This window comes from Eurypyga helias, unplaced genomic scaffold, assembly GCF_000690775.1.
Source record: "Eurypyga helias isolate BGI_N326 unplaced genomic scaffold, ASM69077v1 scaffold3113, whole genome shotgun sequence".
Lineage (NCBI taxonomy): Eukaryota > Metazoa > Chordata > Aves > Eurypygiformes > Eurypygidae > Eurypyga > Eurypyga helias.
In genome coordinates this window covers 64,121-86,841 of record NW_010243112.1, presented here as the reverse complement: position 1 = coordinate 86,841, position 22,721 = coordinate 64,121, and the positions used below count along the sequence as shown (strand labels likewise).

Here is a 22,721-nt window from a genome sequence, read left to right as displayed (position 1 = left end):
TGAGCTATTATAACTGTTGGCATTAAGGTTAGATCCCATTGAAAACCAGGACCCTTAGCTGACAGCACTGTATCCTGTTTTACCTGAGGACTGCTTCAAACGTCAGAGAAATAAGATACTTTTAGGGCAGAAAAAATGAGGTGAAACTGATCCAGAAATATGTTGCAAATCACTGTTAATGAACCTGCTACTCATTGTTCAACAATCTGCAGCATCTCCTGGTCAGAAAGTAATAAAGGCCAGCAGCTGCAGAAGGTGGCCCAGGAGCTGAGGATGGCCACAGGGCAGGCACCTCAACAACTGGGGCAACAGTCAGACAAGTAGAGCAGGTCTGGTGATGGTAGGCAAGTTCAGGAAGCAACCCAGTGACTGCCACACAAGTCTTGGAGCAGGTCCATGGTCACATCAGGAAGACTATCATATAAGTACAGAATGTCTGAGTTTGGGAGGGACCCCTGGAAACCATCTAGTCCACCCCCTTGTTCAGAGCAGGGTCAATAAGAGTCAGGGCTGTATCCAGTCAGGCTTTGAGTATCTCCAGGATGGAGACTCTATAATCCCTCTGGCAATCTGCTCCAGTGCCTGACCACCATGACAGTAAAAATTCTTTTCCTCATATTTAAATGGCATTCCTTGTATTTGTTAACACTGCCTCCAGTCATTTCACTGTTCACTATGAGGAAAAGTCTGAGCTCATCCTAAAGAATTCAGAAATTTTATGATAAACAATACTGATTTTCTTATTTTTGAGGTCATCACTAAGGAATCCTACATTTTCAACCTCTGTCTTGTAATTTTTGCAAAGAATGGATGACATAGATTAACAGGCAAAACAGTGGGCTGGAAATGTGTTTGACTTGCTAAGGAGCAAAGATTTTTCTGATGCAAGGACTTGGTCAAGACATTTGCATATGTGACTTGTAGGTCAGAAAAATAGGAATGAATCTCGTCACTGAAGCAACAGAATTAGGTATGCTAAAGCAGTCTTGATCTTGGATTTCTGAGTGAAAATCTTCATGTCCTACTTTTTCAATAACAAGAAAATAAGACTATAAAACCCCACAAAGATATGGGAGAGGAAAATTTGGAGATGGTTAGGCTGCAAATTGAATCATATAGCCACAGGTTAATAAGACTATTACCCTTTTGTCAGATGTTACAGACAGTCAGTAAGAATCTATTTGTCAGAGATTATGGACAGGCAGGTACAACTAAGTTTTGAAAGTTTCTCAGTGAGACAAGTCTTTAGAGAGAAGGGAAGAAAGTGCAGTAGCAATATGAATCTCAAATGTTATGTCTATACATTGAAGACTGGTACTTGGTTCACCCAGACTGGTGTGTTCTGGGAGAACAGTGACTATTCTGGGAAAATAGTATATATTGAGTAGATACAGGTGAAGAAAAGGTGGAGGAGTGGTCCTGGCTATGGGGTTAGATGGTTTCTCCCCCTCCCACTATTAGTAGGGTTCAAAATGCACAGAGAGCATAAAGTTGTACTGGAGACCCTCTATGAATCTTCGTCAATATTATTAAATAGGCCATTTTATTTAGGTAACATGGCTTTAGTAACTCTGAGAAAACCTTGGAGATCATGGCAAGAAATGCTTTTGAACCAGCACAACGTAATAATTGATCTTGCAGCTGTGTGGTAAACATTGATGACTTGTAAAATAACAAGTTTCCACCTCACTTTCAATTAACAATGCATCAATATCTCTTACCAATTTTGTGATAGAAAACCTGCAAATAATGAAAAATTCCTAAGTAGTTCATGTATATATCATGCCAGCGGTGTAAGGTAGATTGATGTACCGTAATCCAAATACCTTAATTTTTAAACAGTAATTCAATTCATATATATATTTACACATATAGTAAAACGACTTGAAGTGTATTCACCCTAACGCTGAGCTATTTTAGTGTGACATTCATATTCATTTACAGTCAAGATAAGTAAATATTTTAGCATCTGAGCATTTTATCACCTATTTTTATTTTATTTTTATATAAGACAGTGTAACAGTCTAAAAAAGGCAACACTGAAGAAATCATCATTTTAAATTAATATTTAGAGCATACTTTAAAAGGATATTCAATAAAACATGCTAAGGAAAAAGCTAAAAATCTAGGTGAAAAGAATGTATGCTGGCCACAGAACATGCTGAACAGGACTCTACAAACAAAACTTAAGACCTATTAGTAGGCTAAAATAGAACGCGTAAAAACCTATTTTTAAAATGTTGCTTTGTGTTATATTTTCTATGTTTTTAATTTTTTTCTATTTCCGTATTTAATGAAAGATACAGGTTCACATATAAATACAGATGAGTTACATGGGAAAGTTTTAAAATAGGAAACTGATTTCAAAGCTTTTGATTTTTGTTGCCTATGAACATAATATAGATAGATACAGTTCTCTGATAAAAATTTTTCTAGTAAAAGTACTCATGTATGCAGGAACACCAATTCCCTTGAGTACATTATTCATAGTAGTTCTTTTCAAAATGGGTTATCAGACTATCAGTTGGATCAGCCTCTAAGCAAGTGTATTTACTGTGCTTGAGCCACACTGATGAATATTTACCATTCTGTTGTACCATTCAACAGAGGAGAGAATGTTACCATTCTCTTATCTCAGCAATTACAATGGACTTCAATTATCCTGACACTCACTACATTTTATTAGACTTATGTTAGAAATCAGAAGACTGTCATGTTTTATGAACAATGCCTTTACTCTGTTACTGGTGTTAACACTTCCGATATAATTTTGTTCTCAAGATGGCCTTGCCAATTGGGCTCCTATAGAATCATACCAGATGCAATAGCTTCTTCCCTATTCTGGCCAGTGATTTGTCTTGAGAAAAGTGGAACATTAAATTGTATAGCTGACCACTATTTCTTCTACACTAACTGAGAATCCTTCTCACAAACAACATTTTAAATTCTTTAATTATGGTTCTGAACATCTCTTTTGCACTGCTTAAATAAAGCAGGCTTAAGACTAAGTTCAGCATCTGGCTCAGTTGAACAATAATGAATTTACCCAACCTTGGCACAAGGTCCCAAGCTTTAAGGGTGTGATGCTATAAGGCTGGATGCCTCCTTTGGAACAGGGGCAAAAAGTGGTTCATCAAAAAGGTGCTAACTGAAAGTCAGACTTATTACTCTATTTGCAAATTCAGTCATAACTGCATATTTCCATTGCAAAAAAAAAAAAAAAAAAGTTGTAATGATTTCTCTTGCAGCTAAGAGAAATGGAGATGATCCTATCCTTGCTCATTCTCAACATAATGATTTCGTAAATTCAGATTTTTGTAAATCAGCTGAGGACAGTGGTATTATTCAGGTAACTCTTACATTTTACAAAATCACATAATACAAGTCACGTAACTTTAAAAGATTAAAAAGTTCATAGAATTAATCTCACCTCAACCTTATACATTTAAGTGAGGAGTAAGTATGAAACCCAGCATTGTGTTTTCAGACGATAATTCTACAGAACTGACTTATGAAAACTCTAACCTATGTAAATTTAAAGTATGAATTCCCTATATTATACATTTGGTAAACATATGGTAAGGGACATACCTTACAGAAATTAATATTTTTAAGTAGGTGATCAAAGGACTCCACAATTCAGATGCAGTACACTGATTTTGTGTTTGCTACAGAGGACACATGATCTTTGGACACCTATTAGACTGAATACAGCTATGCTTTCAGAAACTTTAAAACAAACCCTCAGGTTTCATACAGTTTATATTTTTTTCTAATTTACAAAGTGATATTTGGCAGAGTGATATAAAAAATACAATGGTACAATCTAAAAATAAAAGAAGTCTTACTGGAAAATATATCTAGATATATTAAAAATACTTATGACAGCATTGCTATAAAAATATATCAGCATGCTAATAATTTAGCAAGTCTTTTGGACACACCACTTCAAAAATGTTTTTTCCATGACAAATCCTTTACAAAAATACAACTCTGTGTGTTGTCTTTCCTTACGACAGTGTTTCCTCCACATATTTTCATTTGCATTGTTCCTTCTTCAGTGAATATTAAAAGAAGTATAAAATGTATTTGGTATATCACTGGTAACAGTGACAAACCTAAATAACTATTTTGTATGTATGCATGTGTTACAAGAACTTAAAAAAAGTCTTTTGTCCTTGAAAGAAAATTATGTGCAAGGACTGGAACAATGGTAATTTATTTGTTTTAGTTTGCAATAACATTTTCAACACCCATCTAATTGCCTTTTTTGACTTCATATCCCAGGGGTCTCAAGCCACCAGCTGAGAAACACTGCCTTAGGGAGAAACTTGCTGAGAAAGAGAATATTTTTGCAGTTACAGAACTTGTTGAAATAGTTCTATCAACATTTTCATTGACAAAAAATATGGATTTAGGTTTCAATTTCAGTAATATATTTAAATTTCAGGAAATTCTTTCAATCTAAGGAGCAAAAAATAAATTAGCAGAAAACACTAACATGTTTAAAGGAAAGATTTTTAAAATTTTGTCCAAAGAATAATATTGTTCAAAAATTTATACTGTCTCTCTTCTTTTAAAAGTGAATCACTGGAACCCTTGTTTCAGAGAAAAGGAGGGGAGGGGAGGAACTTTGAAGTTCCTCATTACAACACTATTTCAGTAACTTGAAATTTTGAAAATTTAATTATTCAGACATTTGCATAGCTCTCATATTCAGAGTTCAGATTCAGTAGTACTTATTTTTACAATCTTTGGCAAGTCAATCCTTGTGTATAAATCTGCCCTCTTTAAAGGCAGATGCTCTTTTCTGTGTTTACACTACCACATCTCCAACATAGGACTACTGTAGATGAACCACACTACGAAAATTCATATTAAGTAATCATAGAATCATAGAACAGTTTGGGTTGGAAGGGACCTTAAAGATCATCCAGCCCAACCCCCCTGCCATGGGCAGGGACACCTTCCACTAGACCAGGTTGCTCCAAGCCTCATCCAGCCTGGCCTTGAAGACTTCCAGCGATGGGGCATCCACAGCTTCTCTGGGCAACCTGTCCCAGGGCCTCACCACCCTCTCCAGGAAGAATTTCTTCCTGATATCCAATCTAAACCTCCCCACTTTCAATTTAAACCCGTTACCCCTTGTCCTGTCACTACAGGCCCTTGCAAAAAGTCCCCCCCAGCTTCCTTGTAGGCCCCCACAGTAAAGTAATAGTTTACTTTTAAAAAATCAGAGTAATTTCAGTGTGTCTACTTACTTTTTTATGTGCAGTTTTATTCTGTGTTAGTAAGTATGGTTCAAAATAACAAGCCAGATTACTACAACTGCCATATAAAAGAAACTACAACCCACAATAAACTTCATTTAGCTGCATTTGTATATAAAATGAAATAAAACTTTTAATGCACCCAAAGCACCAAAAGTTGTAATGATGTGAGCTGCAATATCTAAGAGTTTCAAAAATGTTAGTATACTAGCTTTTAACAAACACATGCTTCAGCATTGCACTGAAACCAGTTTTCCTGTAAACAAAAACTTCCATATGAATCCATATGATTAATTTTTGCTTTTTCTGTTATTGTTTTCTTTTCATGTAGTTTTTTGTATTGTTTAGTTATTTTTGTTAACAACTGAAGTCTGTTTCAAACACTAGATGAGCATTTTCATAAATTCAGTTTCCGCTTCAGAAGATAGATTAAAAAAAAAAAAAAAAAAAATCCCTAGCTTTCACAGAGAAAAGTGCAATATTATTACCTCAGGAGAAGGCAGCTGATTCACCGCTGTATCACCGATTGTTGAAGTAAGAAGTTTTTCACCTAGAATAGTTTCTAAATATTTTGCCATTACTTCCTGTTGCTTAGTGCTGCAGTGGTTCTCCAAAGACAGTATAAGGGGATAGTCAGATGCCTGAAAATATAATTTGAAGGCTTTTATTATTAATAAGTAAAAGAAAGTCTCCTTCATTGCCCAAAATCTCTTACAAAACTCCCCTTGGTCATCTTTATTTTCCTTTATTTTTAAAAATTTCAGAGTATAGTTGTTTCAGGTTAGTAGCACAATATAAAAGCTCACAATATTTAAAAAAAAAAAAGGAGAAAATACAATTGAAGAAGAGAAAAAAATTCAGGGAAGTTAAAACATGGTTAGACATATGCAGAGATTACATAAACAAACAAAAAAAAATTCAGGAAAATCAAATGATCAGTTAAGAAGGACACAACACTTCATAAGACAAGCCAGGTAATATCTGTGTTAAAGGCACACACTGAAGTGTATTTGTCCAATAATCCATAGAAAAGAATTTATCATGGGCATTTAACATACTCATTAATGTTGGATGTAAAGAAAGTAGAGAGAAATTAAGTGTTAAATCAGCCAAAAATCAGACTGATTCAATTGCACAGGGCAGAGTACAATCCAGAGGTAAAAAGCAAAATTTCTCACAGAGTCAATGGCTCAGCTGATACACAGAGCTTCTAAAGGATGAAGGAATTACAATGTCATCTGCCAAAAAAGGAGGATGGAGTAAACACACACACACACCCCCCTTCCCCCCAGACACGCTAAAGCATAAAAAATAATGTAGGTTAATTTCAAAGGACACTTCAAACATTCCAAATGCTAAAATCATCAGTGCTGACCATTTTGATGTTTTTCAAAATTAAAGAAACCTTTTGTCTCTTCAGACCTAATATCTGTTCTTTCTTTTGTACCTGCCCTGAATTCTGTCCCAACAGGGAATTATCACATTGGATAGATGGAATGTTATTTAAATCATAATTTTTGCAAAAAAAAAGAAAAATAAATAAGGGAAAAGAAAAATATAAACAAAATTATTGCAATTTTCATGTACCTCTAGGAAGAGCTTGGAAGCTTTGACATACTCATGTACTTTGACATTTAAATCTGGCATACACAGTACCAAAGCAAGACAGGTGAAACATGGGAAATGGAGTAAAAATTAGAGAATAGCTCAAATGAGACATGTCCATTTAGGCTGTGTAAACAAATACCATAATTTGCCAGTAATACTGGTCACTATAGTCTGAATAAAATCTTTGCTTGGGCAGGATCTTAGCTGTCAGTTTCTAAGGGAAGTGCCATTTTATGTTTAGCCTGGTTTCACACTTTTCCCATGAGCGTTTGCTATTGACTACAGATAGAAGCACACCTTAGCCTGGAGAGACAGCTGGTGTGAACTATTGCCTATTGTTGTGATATTATAATCTTACTGTAACTTGTGCCTCTTAAAGGAGGTTTGTATTATATTTATGAACAACATGTTGTATATTAGCAAAAACAAGTGAATTATATCTAATAGGTTGTGAAGAACAGTGAAATAAAACAATATTTTTGTTTTCACTATATTTTAAAATTAGAGACCTAATAAATTTGATATAGAAATCAGAATATAGTTATGCTTAACTCTGACAAGGTTATAAATATATATGTATACGAATCCATATAAATGTATGATCATAGGTGTGTGTATTCACAGACAAAATGCTGGCCTGAATACAAGAGTTATCTTAAGAACCATTCAGGACTTCATTTGAGCAGGACTTTTGCCAGAAATGTATACAAAAGAGAGTGCCTAAAGCTCTCCAGCGTTCATTGCTTCACCACAGATAGGCAGAAGGGACATTGCCCTAATGAGTCACATGAAAAAAAACCAGCAGTAGATGGGTAATCTTTATGAGGCCTTGAATCCAAAATAAAGAGATGAAACAGAAAAAAAAGTCTAAACCTAAGCCATAATCTAATACTTTTCTCTGTTTTGTATATTCAAGTATAGGATATAAGACAGACTGATAGCAACAGAAGAATAAATTAAGTAAAAAAATTAAAAGATATAAAGGAATAATCATCAGACTGATTCTGAAATAGTTGTTAACTTTACACTCAGTCCTTGCTTAAATGACCTCATGTGAGAATTCCACCTAACGAGCTATCTTGTGAATTCCTTGCAGCAAGCTTGGTTTCTAATCATTATCAGCAACAGATAGAACAATTTTCTTGTAATTTATTTCAACAACACCCATTGCCACGTGCACTGCTTCTGTTTCGTACTATTTTTCCCATGAAGAATCTCTAACAAAAACCTTGTCCCTGAGCTTTGTTAAAGCCACCATCACATTTTAACATAGGTAGGTAGGTAGGTAGATAGATACGTACCATAAATGCATACTTGTCTATCACTTGAATTACAGAAACAAATGGAATTTTGCTTGTTAAAGTGTGACCATGATACACAACTGGTTCATTGTTTGAGCCATCCCAGCAGTCAATTTCCAGGCAACGACATCCTTTTAAGAGAGCACTTTAAAAGAATAAGAGAAACAATTTTACAGTCAAAAGAAAGATACCACACTTACTTATACAATTTGCTGTATTTCTGATTACAAGCATATTGAATAATTATAAAAAACCCACTTTTTAATCACAAAAATAAAAAAATCCTAGAGAATTATGCAGATGTGAGACAGCTATATTTTCTGTTGTTTTCTTAGGTATGTGTGTAATAAACTTTATTAGAGCATTAAGCATTAAGATGGATTATCTACATAACCCTCATTAAGAGGCTAAAAACAAGGGTCAAATATTCAAATAAAAGAATTTTGAGATGATAGCAAATTGTTGCTTAAAATAGAAGAAATGTTTGAAAGGGCCTTTTTTATTACTATTTTGGCATATTTCTGCAAGTTTGAGAATCATTATAGTTAAAAATAACAGCATCGCACTTACAGAATGAGGTTGTGCTTGATCTTTACATAATTCAGCATTCTCCCACTACCTTATTTCTAAGAGGGAATGCTAAAGTTCCTCAGATGCCTTAAATTTACTCAGTTTCAATTTTTATGATGCTAATAGCATCCCTTAAAGGTCTTGGGTTTCTAATATTTGGCTTGTTACTAATTTAAACATTTCTTGTAGACTACCTAATTACCAATCTGTCTTTTACATGGTGCCCTTTACATGCTAACAATATTTCAAAGATGCTTCTAGCTTATTTTAGCATTTTATATTTTCCTTGCATAAATCACAGATAAAGAAGAGAGGGGGTTTTATACCCTCTTTGCAATTACTTTAATCTATGCAGCACTAATGTCATATCATTTTAAATAGTGTTAGAAATATATTCACTAGTGTTTCTGCTGGTTGCAAGCCATTATAGAATATCCAGAGAACAACCAAAGCAAAATAGATTCAGATAGATGATGGTTCCAACCGCTTTCATTTCACTAAAGTAGTACAAAATAATAGGAATGCTGGACATCTGTCTTCCAAATTCCTCATATTTTCTGCCCCCCTTTCTACTGCCTTTGTTACATAACCCATTTTCTCCCTCCCTGATTATTTCTTCTGCAAGTGACTTGGCAATAAGGCATTCTGGTTTCCTTGCCCTCTTGGAGCCCTATGTTGCACATTCAAAGGCAAAGTTTCCTCCCCCTCCTGGATACTACAGTGCCAATATATTTTTTCTTGTTTCTAAACTGACAGCATTGCTACATACACTGTCCACAGACATCCTTGACATACTCCACCATACTGTGCCCTTACATCCTGCATATTGATCAGATGAGAGTTTGACCAGGAATTTTACGTTTATTTCAGGGAGTTATTTATTTTTGCGTAGCATATTGAGATTAAAAACTGATTTAATCATATACTGTGCAGCACACTACAGATTTAAATTGCTACAAGGTAGATTTTTTGGAGATGTAAGTGGAAAAATATATTGTTTCCAGACTATGAATAAATGATTTGGAAATATATTGAACAGTGTATGCACAAAATAAAATACCACTCTCACATTTTCTACTTGTATCATCTGTGGTGGGTTTGTTCCTTATTGCCAAGCAGGACTATATGTAACTTAATAGTTAGTAAAAAAAAAAGTCGAAGAATTTTTAAAATATTTAAAAAACAGTATCTAAATACCTGGTATAACCCCATAGATGACTGGGTCCTACTAGTTGGTCAGATATCAAGTAGGTGTTGTGAGAAGATGAAATAAAATAGTCACATAATGGGTGGTTCATATCTTGGTAGATGGTCCTGTGATTGCTTTTAAATATCGAACAGTCTTCTGAGATCATGTACCTTATAAATCCTTCAAATGACATCTGACGCCTTTTCCTCACTGAACAAAAAAGAAAGCAAAAAATTTCTGGTGTTAATTTAACCTAATGGTTTATAAGTTACATCTGTATACTTTCCATAATTTCCACTAGACAATTCTGAACATTGCTAAAGGTTATACAGCATAACGCTTTCCTGCAATTTTAAAATTCATAACAAACAATACAGACACAAATATCACATGTGTGCAATTCTGGACTGAGTTTCTGTGATTCAAAATTATGAGAGGAAATAAATGTGCCTGACATTTTTATTCTTCTATGGACACCAGGAAGAAGAGTTTGCAGCAGTCCTAATTAGATATAAAGGAAAATATTTGCTGTTTAGTTTGGAAAAGTAATATGCCAGTCAATGCAGAAAGAGTAGAAAAAAATACTTTCTCTGTAGAAAGAACAGTAGTTGTTCTCCAAAATGTCAGTTAGTGAGTGTCAAAATAATCTTGCAGAAACGATGATTCCTAGCACGAGATAACTTCTTCAGTGGTGGAAATTTCCAAATAAATATTGATGAAATAATGTTTAAATTAGAAGTATTTGAAATAAGAATAGCATCTTAACAAAATAAATGACTGCCCACACAGATGAATTGCAAATCAACCTTATTATATTACTGCATCTATAACAAAATATGCTAATTGCCCCCATAACAGTGATAGTCATCCCATTTGTTTTGGTTTTAACTGATTTAATGACGAACAGATCCATTATACTGCCAACTGCTGCTCCACTGTCATGTTTCAAATGTAATAATTTTGCAAATGATATAATCTCAGAAGTGAGATTTGCTTCAAAACATAACCTAGTTTGAATTAGTCAAGGATTTTGCCCAGTTCTGACTTTAAAATAACCTTATTATTGCCATCATAGTAGGCTAGTGACAATTAAGCAGTAAGTAATGCAAGATTATTTTCTGTTGATGATAACTTTAAGAGGCCAATGTATGCAAACTTCTGACAAAAACATAAACCAAAAACCCAAAACACTTCTCTGATCATTTAATTCTCAATACATCTGTAAGAATCACAATTTACAGATTGGAATTGCAATCACCATCAGTATGTGTACAGACTGAAAGTTTTCTGTCTGAATGAGAATCTGTGAAATCACGCTGATGGTGGTAACACGAAGAAAATAATTACTTTTTAATTACAAGGGTTTTTTGAACTACAAAACTTTGTGATGTTTTAAAATGTTAAACAGCAATAGAAAATAAGGATGAAGGCTTTCCAGACACCATACATACATACACTGCTGGCCTTAATTATACAAATGTTATTCCTACCAGAAGTCTATGGAAGCTATTCTTAAAGACTTCCACTAATGAAGAATCCCCAAACAGCCTAGTATTCCTGTTGCGGCACCTAAATAACATTATTGTTAGAAAGTTTTCCATGTTTACCCCAAAACTTCCTTGCTGTCCAAAATATTTGTTCTGGTTTGTACTATTCCTCTCTCTTTTTTTTTTTTTTTTTTTCCCCAGTGTCTATGCACATATGAAAATTGCTATTACACTTCTTACTCCACTGCTTTACAGAAGAAACAAACCCAGCTCACTGTTTCTTTCTGTTTAGGTTAGATTTTCTTAGATTTTGATAATTTTCATTATACTTCTACAGCTCTTTCCATCTGGTGAACTTCCTTCTTGATGTTTGATGCCCTAAATGGAACATACTTCTCCTTATTGAACTTCGTTTCTATATCATCCATTTGCCAAGATCACTTTGATTTCTAATCTTGTTCCAGATTATACTTGAAGTTCTGGTGTCACATCTAAATTTAATGAAATTAATTTCTATTCCATAATCCATCTTATCGATGACACAATTGAAGTCTAGGTCCCAACATAATGCTCAGTGAAACTGTAGATAGATGTAGCCTTTCATTTTGAGTCCAAGTCGCTGATGACTAACTTCTCAGAGCAATTTTCCAGTGAGTTGCTTATGTACCATGTAATTATGTTGCCTGCTTCCTCAACTTGTTCTTTAGAATGCAAGACAGTGTTAAAAAATATTATTTTTCTTCTATACACTAGTTAGCCAAGCTTGTTAGTCAATTTTCTAAGAACCCAAATTTGTCAGCTTGTCTTCACTGATCTGATTAAGTCATTTAAGCATGTCCTACCCTGTGTTTTACATATTTTTGTCTGAGATCTTACTCTGGTCTCATTAATAATATTAGCCCCCTGACTGTACTTAAATAGTGCATCAAGACTTTCGTTGGTGTTTCTTCTAACTTATCTTCATAATGACTTATTGCTACCCTGGCGACTCTTGATAATTGTATCTTATTTAGTATCTTGACTTTTTTGATTTACCCACATGCACATGTTATGTTGTATTATACTTGTAGCAATACGATTAAGTTTCTACTTTCTGGGTCTTTAAAAAATGTTTTGAATTTTTTTACATGTGGCTCAAAACTCAATACATTCATCCTGTATGCTTTATCTATAATGAATTACATGATTTGTAGACATAATTCCTTTGAAGAGAAGGCTTTTCATCAATAGTACCTGGTTTTCGTTTCTGATTAATTTATTTTTCAAGCTCTACATAGTTCTCCGTGTAATTACAAGTTGGTCCAGTAACACCTTTTTTTTTTTTCAATTACTAACAATTTTTTTTAACATGTTTCTTTTAAATTAGTGAAGACGACTGACTTTCCAAAGTGTTTCTTATTTTTTTAATTACTTCTGATGTTTTTCTGCCTGCTCTTGTCATTGATAAAAGAAAACTACATTGTGCTCAAGGAGGGAACTTACGTCTAGATAAGTATGCTCACAACCATAATCCCCTAAATGTGAAAAAATTATAAAGTAAATTTGTGTTACTTTGTTAGGCAACATGTAAGGTCTTTGACTTCAGTAAAACATTCAGCTCATGTCTCTAATCAACAGCCTAAAAATATTTTTATATAGTTTATTACGGGCCATTATATTACATTGGCTGATAAATTTTTCTCTTGGAGACATGTAATTGCTCTCCTTGAAGCGCATACAACTAAAGTCACCACCATGTTTCTGGAGCACTACCAATACTCCAAGCAAGTTTGTAAAATGATAAGACCTATTGTAAGGAGGAAGAGAGTGGCTTTGCACTAACAGTTCTGGCAGCATATGCAGTTCTGTGAACTGAGATATGCAAAAAAGCATCACGTGAACGTAAATGGCATACCATCTGCTAAAATAAATTTTCAGAGATCTGATGTTTGGTAAGAGGTATTATAGTTTTTAGAGTTTAAGATAAAGTTAGGCTTAATTTTTAATTTTTGCTAGTATTTGTTCACCCTTCTGTTACCAATGGGGAAAACCTACAGGGTTTTTTTAGAACTCGCTCTTATCTTTATCTGATGAAGATACCAGAATTTATTAGAAATGGAAGGGGTTGATTTTTAAGTTCTGAGGAATAGCAAAATCATACTGTTTTCTGACCATTTACAGACATTTTCTGTTTCTACATTAAAAGAAATGGGAATTAATTTTCATAGCTATTCAGCAGTGAAAGATTGTCAAGGCATCCCGAGAACTTCAGTCTTTGCCTCTTATTAGGATCCTTTAGAAGTAGTTAGTGTGCACATGTCCATTTGTAGTAGAAAGAAAAAGAAAATATTTCTGTCTTCCTATTGTTTATAGAGTGCAATGATTTTTTTTTTCTTACCCTTCCCTTTTGGATAGTCTGGAATACAATCTATTAATAACTTAGTTTTTTCCCCAACATAATTAAAAAAAAAAATGTTTTTCCCATTCCTGCGATTAAGTAAAGTTCGAGCACTGTCATATATACAAATACTGCCGTATCAGAGAGGAATTATGGATATGACCTGAATATTTGAAAAACTTGGATTGCATTATATGCCTATGCTTTTTAGAGTCTATTACATTCTGCTTTCTTATTTCTCTGGGAACTTTTTTGAAAGTATTTTTCTTTCTTTATGGAAAGAAAAAAATGAAAGCCTTCATAAAATGTTTGCTGCCCTGAAGGGACTGAGGCTAGTGGAGGATCCACACTGTAGCAGATGAAACAAGGAAGAAGGAAGCAGTAGTGAAAGAAATGTGTGAGAAAGGTGGAGTGGCAGAAAGAAATCACTGTGCATTGGCCACAGCCTCTTGCAATGCCTGTTTCCTCACTGAAGGGACTGAGTACAACCCGCAGTAATGACAAGGTGGGAGGAGACCTGTCTGGACTGAAGTGGAGACTATGAAGTAGGGAGGAGAGGAATAGAACTGAAGTTGACCCTGGGAAACAGGGAAAAAGGTGTTTTCCCTGTGTTAAATGTGGATGTTCTTTGCTTCCTAATAGCCCATTTAATAACTAAATGTTTATGCTACTTCACCGCCCGAGATACTGAAATGGGTACAAATATTTCTGCTGGGAATCTTGGGGGTGAACTCGTGAGAAATACTTGCAGAGACAAGGTTGTTACGCTGCTATGTTGGAAGAATGAAGCTTTCAATAATTGTTGAAAGTACCAAATAATAATAGCCTCGAGGCAGAGACATTATGAGATGGAATTTCATACTATGAAATGTGGCTACTTAATGTCAGACTAAAACATTTATACTCTAAGCAAACAGTAAAGACAGAAATATTTCCTTGGTTAAAGTAAGAATAGTTATTCCTTTTCTACTCTGCATTTACATTCTAGAGAGTTTATTTTCCACCTGACCCACACTTGTAATACTGGTGCATACTGGAATTAAGTATCTGTCTGAGCTGCAGTTTAGTTTTCTAAGGGCTTGTAATCCATAATCAATTGCCGCCTTCTGGTGAAAGATTTTCCTAAAACTGGGTATTTACACACTCTCTCACACATCTCAATCCTTGTGTCTCATAAATCCAGCTTCAGCCATTGTCTTAGTTGAGATTTTTAAGTCAACTTTCTTATTTCATGCAATTTTTAATGAAATCTGTAGGAATTTGATGAAGGTCTCTACTCTGTTAAATATGGTTTAAATTTGTCAATGGGATCAAAAGCTCTTTCTTGCAAATGCATGCTCTCCCTCTTGCTCTCTCTCCACACGCATGCACACACACAAAAAAAACAAGCTTAAAAGAACGTATATCCTAGGAATAAGCTGAAGATATTTTTTTGACTCACAAATACATTCTGGATTACTCAAATTCTTATCGACAGATGCACCAAGCCTATGTTGTTATTTACAAAGTTTTTTGAGGCAGGATTGTTTATTTTACCAATTTTTTTACTGCCTAGCAGAAAAATACAGTGACAGGAGCAGAGCCTTTGAAGAGCACTACACTGTAAATAATAGTGGGATGCATCTTCTAATTCTCACTGTGCCTCTAATCCTATCTTTGGAAATACCTAATAATAAACAATTTTTTTTTTTTTTTATGAGATCTATACCAAGCTTAAAACCAATAAAATGCATTTGGTTGGCATGGTTTTTTAATCTCATTTAATGATTCAATACTTCTATTCAAAATTAATTAATAATAAAATGTAGAGATAATAGAATGTTTTTGTAAAATAAAACTGACATTTGGATGTATATAAGACACAACTGTCAGATGTGAATCATGTATTCATCACTTTTATGGCCAAATCCACAAAATGGTTCCTTCAACCAAAAATGCAAGCTTTAGCGCACACACAAAAAATTGGTTAATGCAGTATTTTGCCATTAGAAATTTGAATTGTACAATAAAAATGGATTCCATAATGTTCCTGAACTAACCACAGTGCCCTCAGAGATTTAGTGCGGTGACTGGGCTCAGTAGCACTGACAAGCCTTCTCTCTCTGCACACAAATGTCAGGGATGAACTAAATGTTACAGATGGACTTATCAATGTTGTATATAAAATCTTGATCACAGTTTTCATCTTAATCTTGACATACTGGTGCTATCAAGCTTATCAGATAGTGGTTGTCACTATTAGCAAACAAGTCAATCAAGTGTCAGAATCTGCCCTTTTCCTTTTCTGCAATACACAGGACAAGGATGGCAGAATAATCCAACAGAACAACAATCCAACAATCCAACAATCATCCCAGTGAAAATATTCTATACCAAATTCAAAGTGACAGTTACACAAAATGGTCTATAACAATACCATATGAATCAAATAGCATGTCATTATATCTGGAACTTTCCAATAAATACATCTGGGTCAGAGTACAAGTTCACCAAAAGTAGGATGAACAATACAGCTATTATTTCATCCAGCAATATTATTTCCAATTAAAAGATAAAGAATTCTATCACAGATGAAGAAACAAACATGATTCTCGTTCAGCAACTGAAATTTAAACTTGAAATTAAAACTACGGAAACTTTAGTTGATATTTACAAATGTGTTTTCAAACTGATTGAAGAGTCTTCATTGTTTAACTGCTTTATAGCTATTAACTTTCCCATCAAAATAGATACCTCAAAACAAAAGAAACCTTTTTAAAACCAGTAACTTTTTATATGATTAATTAGTAAATGCATTAGTTCTCATAAAGAGTAGAATATATTCAATATAATATGTTCTAATTTGAAAGGCAACCTTAGAAAGTAACGACATAAGGAATCAAAAGTTTTGTAGCTATAACTGGACAGTGGGTGACTTAAGGAAACACCAGATTCTGCTAAGGAAACACTTAGATTCTGTTTCTTGTTGAAAGAGTGATTGTTTCTTCCTTCCACCACAGTGAGAATGACCAAGCATAGATATTCCAGGATTATTATCCCAAAAGGAAGATTTTCTCCTTCTTGGGTTTATTTTTCTTGACCAGTTACCAATTTCACCCCTTATTGAAGACTGGGAGCCAAAGGAAACCAACAAAGTTAAACATCTGAGATTTCATCTTCCGTTGAACGCTTGCAATAAGATGCAGTTAGCTCTGAGTGCTGCTTCTTAGCTTAGTTTCAAATTTTGCCTCAAGCTATGTTCAGGGAAGCTCAGCAGAAACATCACACCACAAATTGAAGCAGCCTTCAATAGCTGAAGAATACGCATATTAAAGATTTAACAAATTTCACTCATCTCAGTTCTCATGATGCTGGAGGGATGATCGGGCACCTGTGAAGATCTTGCATAGTGCATCTACCCCAAGTAATTCAGTTGGATATGTAAGTCTTTGGGTTTCAAGAGGATACCACTAAATGACTCAGGTGAAAGAAGACATACACTGGACAGACAAGTAAAATGGCAGATAAGAACCCTAAGAAAAATAAAGTAAAAAATGGTTTGTAATGACCACCAACAAATTGAACAATAGAATATATAGAAGGATAAGGGAAAATTATAAATAAGCGACAGAAGAGAGCAGAGGAAGGAAAGCACCATGAAAATAAAGAAATTAAATCACAAAAAGAAAACTATATATATATAAAGTAGAATGAGGCTTTTAAAGTAAAAGCGTATGAAGTTTTTGCATGAAAAAAATATTATGTTGATGACTTTTTGATGACGGTCATCAAAATATAACTGGAGCGTTTCCTTGAAAAAACCACTGGCAGCCACACGCAACCCCTTCCATGGTGGCTAAATGAAAAAGAAAATATGAGCTCTGTAGGTATGCCTGACTCAATAATAAGAAGTACTCACTGGTTAGAAAAATATTTTGTCTGCATAGTATTACTGAAACATGGCAGAAGCCAGATTTAGCTCCAGATTCTAAGCTGAATTACCAGTGCTACCTGCTTAGATAGCTTCCTTCTGCTGCAACAACAGGAACAATGTCATGGATTCATGGAGACAGAACACAAGTGAATTATCATAAAAAGGACACCATAAAACTGCGTGTCAAAGTGTGGGCGGGCTGCAAGGGAGAAATATAGAAACACTGCTCAGGCATGACGAAATGGTGTTTGGGAATTCAGAGCTTAACCAGAACTGAAACTGGCAAGGGACACCAGTTGGCATCATGGAGCACTTTCCCTGCTGCATTGGCTATGTTTTTAACAAGGAATGAATGAGCCTGCTGTTGAATAGGGCAGGTGGTTTAGTGATGGCAAACACAGATAATGCTAAAGTACTCAGTGCTGTCTTCTGCCCAGTCTTCATCAACAGGTGTAGGCTTTCTGCTTGCAGGCAGGGTTTAAGGAGAAAAGAAATTGACATCAGGTAAAGATTAAGGTAAAACAGATATCACTGGGGAGAACTCAACACATGAAAGTCCGTGGGACCAAATGAGGTGCATCTGACGGTGTTAAGACTGTTGGCTGGTATCACTGCAAAGAAGTTCTCTATCATCTTTGAAAGGCCGTAGAGGTCAGAAGAGGCTCCCATGACAGGAGAAGAACAAATGTTCCACTCAGTTATGAAAAGAGCAAGAACTTTCTGCATTTGCAACCCAGAAAGCCAGCCAGGGCTGCATCAAAAGAAGCATGGCCAGCAGGTCAGGGGACCCTCTGCTCTGCTCTGATGACACCCCACCTGCAGTTCTGCATCCAGCTCTGGGGTCCTCAGCACAGGTAAGACGTGGACCTGTCAAAGCAGGTCCAGAGGACGCCACAAAATCATCAGAGGGATGGAGCACCTCTCCTGTGAGGAAAGGCTGAGGGAGTTGGGGTTGTTTAGCTTGGACAGGAGAAGGGTCTGGGGAGACTTTATAGCAGCCTTCCAGTACTTAAAGGGGGCCTATAATGAAGGATGGAGACAGACTTAGAGCCAGTAGCGATAGGGCTGTGGCTAATAGTTTTAAACTAAAAGAGCATAGATTCGCATTAGTTACAAGAAAGAAATTTTTTATGATGAAAGTGGTGAAACACTGAAACAGGTTGCTCAGAGAGAAGGTAGGTGCCCCATCCCTGGAAACATTCAAGGTTTCTTGTACTATTACATTCACAGTGTTTAAAGATCTGAATTTCAAAAAAATCAACACTTTGTACAAGTGCTTACAAAAGATGTTATATAAAATACATAACTATAATATAATTGCTTATAGTAGTTTTGTTTAAAATGTTCAATTTGCAAAGTCAGATGAGTACTCAAAAATATAAGCACAGTCACTGACAGAAGCACAATATGTAAGAGCTAGAAATAAAATTATTAAACTATGCGTACCTTCTTCAATGGGTTCATGCTTCAAAATAATTTCTAAGGCAGTTATTTCACAAGCTTCAGTTTCATATTGTTCTTTTTTGAGAAATTCAGTGAGTTGAGTGTCAGATAGCATGTTGGAGTTTAGAGAATAAGCACGGAAAAGTTCGAGAAATTCAGGTCTGTGTACAATAATTCGATAAATTGCTCTGAAGTCTTCTATGTTGATGGTATGTTCCTTGCGCTTGTCAACTGTTTTCTGGAGAAAAAAAATCAAACCAGCCAGTTTAAAGATACAGACAGAACATTCTATTTTAACTGATCATAAGAGTGAGAACAGTAGAGAGAACCTCAAACAACAGTGCTGCAATGCGTTATCGAATTGTTTTCTTCTACATGAAACTTTCATGTTTGACTTTGTGTGTTAAAAATATTTTAGAAATTAAGATGTACTATATTACATAATTAGCATCTAAGTAAACATGATACATTTTTATGTAACCCATTGGCATTATTTAAAAAAAAATATTATATAAAACCTCTAAAAAGCTATGTAGTAAAATAAATCTCCAGCATAAAATTATCAAGTGGAAAATATATTTAATAGAATATCTTTCCAACAGCAATTTAAACCATACTGTAAATACTGTCAGTTAAATTTACATGCAAAATACAGCAAACAGTAACCTAAAAAATAAAATAAGGATGACCAAATTATCATTATTATTATGAGATCTAACTCTTTCAGTACATCAGATAAGAAACAGTATTAAAGTTTGGAGACAAGACACTTTATAATAACCTGTGACATCGTGTTCTATTCTTAACAAGCCAGAATGTTTAACTCGGATTAATTATTCACACTTTCAAAATTCTTAAGCCATAAGCTTCATAGAGCTTACAAAATGTTAGCACATTAATTAATTTCAGTGTTTCAGTATAAAAGCCACTAGAAAAATTAAAAGGGCAAAAGATTTTGAGTAGAATAATTCTATTTTACCATTTCTGCCATTTACATTTTTCTCAGGCTTAAACATTTTATTTATCCTTTAAGATTCTCTACATGAAATATGTAATTGTGCTTATGAAAATAGATGTTTTGAACAGTTTAGCTTGTATTACTCTTAAAAGTTGCCAAATTAAGGGTAATTCTGGAAATTTACTTACAAAACCACTCACAAAAATCATAAAAAAATGGCAGTTCATTACATCATTGATTACCACTGTAAGCTGAGCAAAATTCATGATATTTGGTACCTTAAACTGAGACTACCAAAGAGGCTAAATTTCAGCATCTAATAGCATGGTACCTACTATGATTAGTAGAACTTCCCCAAAAGTGTCCATAAACATAAAATGTCTTATGAGCTCTGGCTGCTTTTTCATGAAGACTTTTGATTACAACTAAATTAGATTAGTTTTCATGAGAGACCATAAACACTAAAAGGCTAATGATACATTACCAGCTTCTTCCTATGCAGTACAGTTCCTACTAAGAGATGTCGGAATAAGTGCAACAATAAAAGAATATATTATGTAAACAAAATAATTACAAAAGTAGGTTTCATGGGTTCTCATAAACCAAAAATTTTATAAATCAATACTTAAGTATTTGTTTTGAGTTTGTGAAAGAGAATTTTAATGACCTTTTTTAACAAAAATCACCAGCAAAAAAAATTATTCAATACAAATTCTAATAATATGCGGTTCATTACTGCTTAAGAAATCCCACATCTAAAGTTGTTATCGTCAATCTAATTTTTAACATCATTAAGAAAACTTCAAATTTACTCATAACTATTAAATAGAAAATGAAAATACTAACTTATTTTAGAATTAAGCAATCTATCAACACTCAGGAGACTTTCACTTAGGTACTGGTACAAAGTGAAGCTGGGTAAAAAATTAAAATTTCTATGTATCAGTTGTCTCATGTCAAAATACAGGCAATAATGCTGCACATGGGAGCTTTTCAAATTAAAGTTAAGAAAATCACGTTGACATAATTTTTATAATTTTTTTCTTGGTAGATTTTTATTATTATTAATTTTATTCATGCACATCAAATCTTTGCTATTCAGAAAAGGAAGTATCTTGACAAAGACTTAGACTTGACAGATGGTGGGGTTTAGACTCAGCTAGCAACTAAGCACCACACAGCCGCTCTATCACTCCTGCCCCACTGTGGGATGGAAGGAGAAAATATAACAAAAAGCTCATGGCTCAAGACAAGGACAGGGAGGGATCACTCACCTATTATGGTCACAGGCAAAACAGACTCGACTTGGGGAAAAAATCAATTCAATATTTTACCAATCAAAGCAAGACTATGAGAGACAAAGTCAGCCCTTAAAAACCATCCCCCCACCCATCCCTTCTTCCTACTCTCAGAAATGCTCCCAATTTCTCTACCTCCTCCCTGCTCAATGGCACAAGGGGACAGGGAATGGGGGTTGTGGTCAGTCCATCACACATTGTCTCTGCCACTCCTACCGACTCAGGGAGAGAGGACTCCTCACACCCTTCCCCTGCTGCCATGTGGGGTCCCTCCCACGGGAGACAGTCCTTCACCAACTTCTCCAACATGAGTCCTTCCCATGGGCCGCAGTTCTTCACCAACTGCTCCAGAGTGGGTCTCTCCCACAGGGTGCAGTCCTTCAGGAGTCCTTCCCAGAGAGTCACAGCCTCCTTTGGGCACAGCTGCCTGTTCCTGTGTGGGGTCCTCCCTGGGCTGCAGAGGAGTCTTTGCTCCCCTGTGACCCTCCATGGCTGCAGGGGCACAGCCTGCCCTCTCCCCACGGTCTGCAGGGGAAGCTCTGCTCTGGGCACCTCCTCCTGCTTTTCCTCACTGTCCTTGGTGTCTACCTGGTTGTCTCTCTCACATCCCACTTCTTCTGCAGGTCTCTTTGTTTTCCCCTCTTAAATATGTTAACAACAGGGGCAGTAATTGGCTCAGCCTTGGCCAAAAATGGGTCCTACTTGGAGCCTGGGAATCTTCTAGCAGATTCTCACAGGAGCCATCCCTGTAGCCCCTCCCCCGCTACCAAAAAAATTGCCACACAAACTCAATACAAGAGGAATTATATGAAAATGTATTATTCTAGAAAAGTCGTATTGTTCATAATTCTGATATTGTTTAAAGAAGCATTACAGCAAAATAAATTCAGAGAACTGACAGGCAAAAAGCAGATTATTTTTTAAAAATTATGTTTTATATAAAATGGATTTTGCCCTGTACAACCATTCAATTAGTTCTTGATGTGTAGTTACTGACAATGATGTCTAGTGGAAGGTGTCCTTGCCCATGACAGGGGGGTTGGAACTAGATGATCTTTAAGGTCATTTCTGACCCAAACTTTTCTGTGATTCTGTGGCAGTAAGATTTCCTTCCAGACTGCTTTGCACTTTTACATATTATTGTACTGATGAAAAATTTCAGCCCCAAAACCACTGAAAACACTAAAATCTCTCTCAAATAGCAAAGAATACCTAACAGTACTGCTACAAATAACTAGATCAGACTGAGTATATTATATTAAATATAACTAGATCAGACTTATTCTATGCAGGTCACTTCCTCAAAT

The 22,721-nt window shown here is 35.1% G+C and overlaps 1 protein-coding gene across 1 annotated transcript in view; it reads right to left on the bottom strand.

The window, feature by feature from the left end:
- Nucleotides 1–22,721, bottom strand: part of PLCZ1 (phospholipase C, zeta 1) — a 53,340-nt gene that overhangs the window by 28,550 nt on the left and 2,069 nt on the right. Inside the window, exons 3-6 of the mRNA XM_010149294.1 lie at nt 19,162–19,396; nt 9,947–10,148; nt 8,180–8,324; nt 5,759–5,911 (exon numbers count right to left, since the gene is read on the bottom strand). Of these exons, the coding sequence (XP_010147596.1) occupies nt 5,759–5,911; nt 8,180–8,324; nt 9,947–10,148; nt 19,162–19,396 (735 nt within the window). The remainder of the gene's footprint in view (nt 1–5,758; nt 5,912–8,179; nt 8,325–9,946; nt 10,149–19,161; nt 19,397–22,721) is intronic.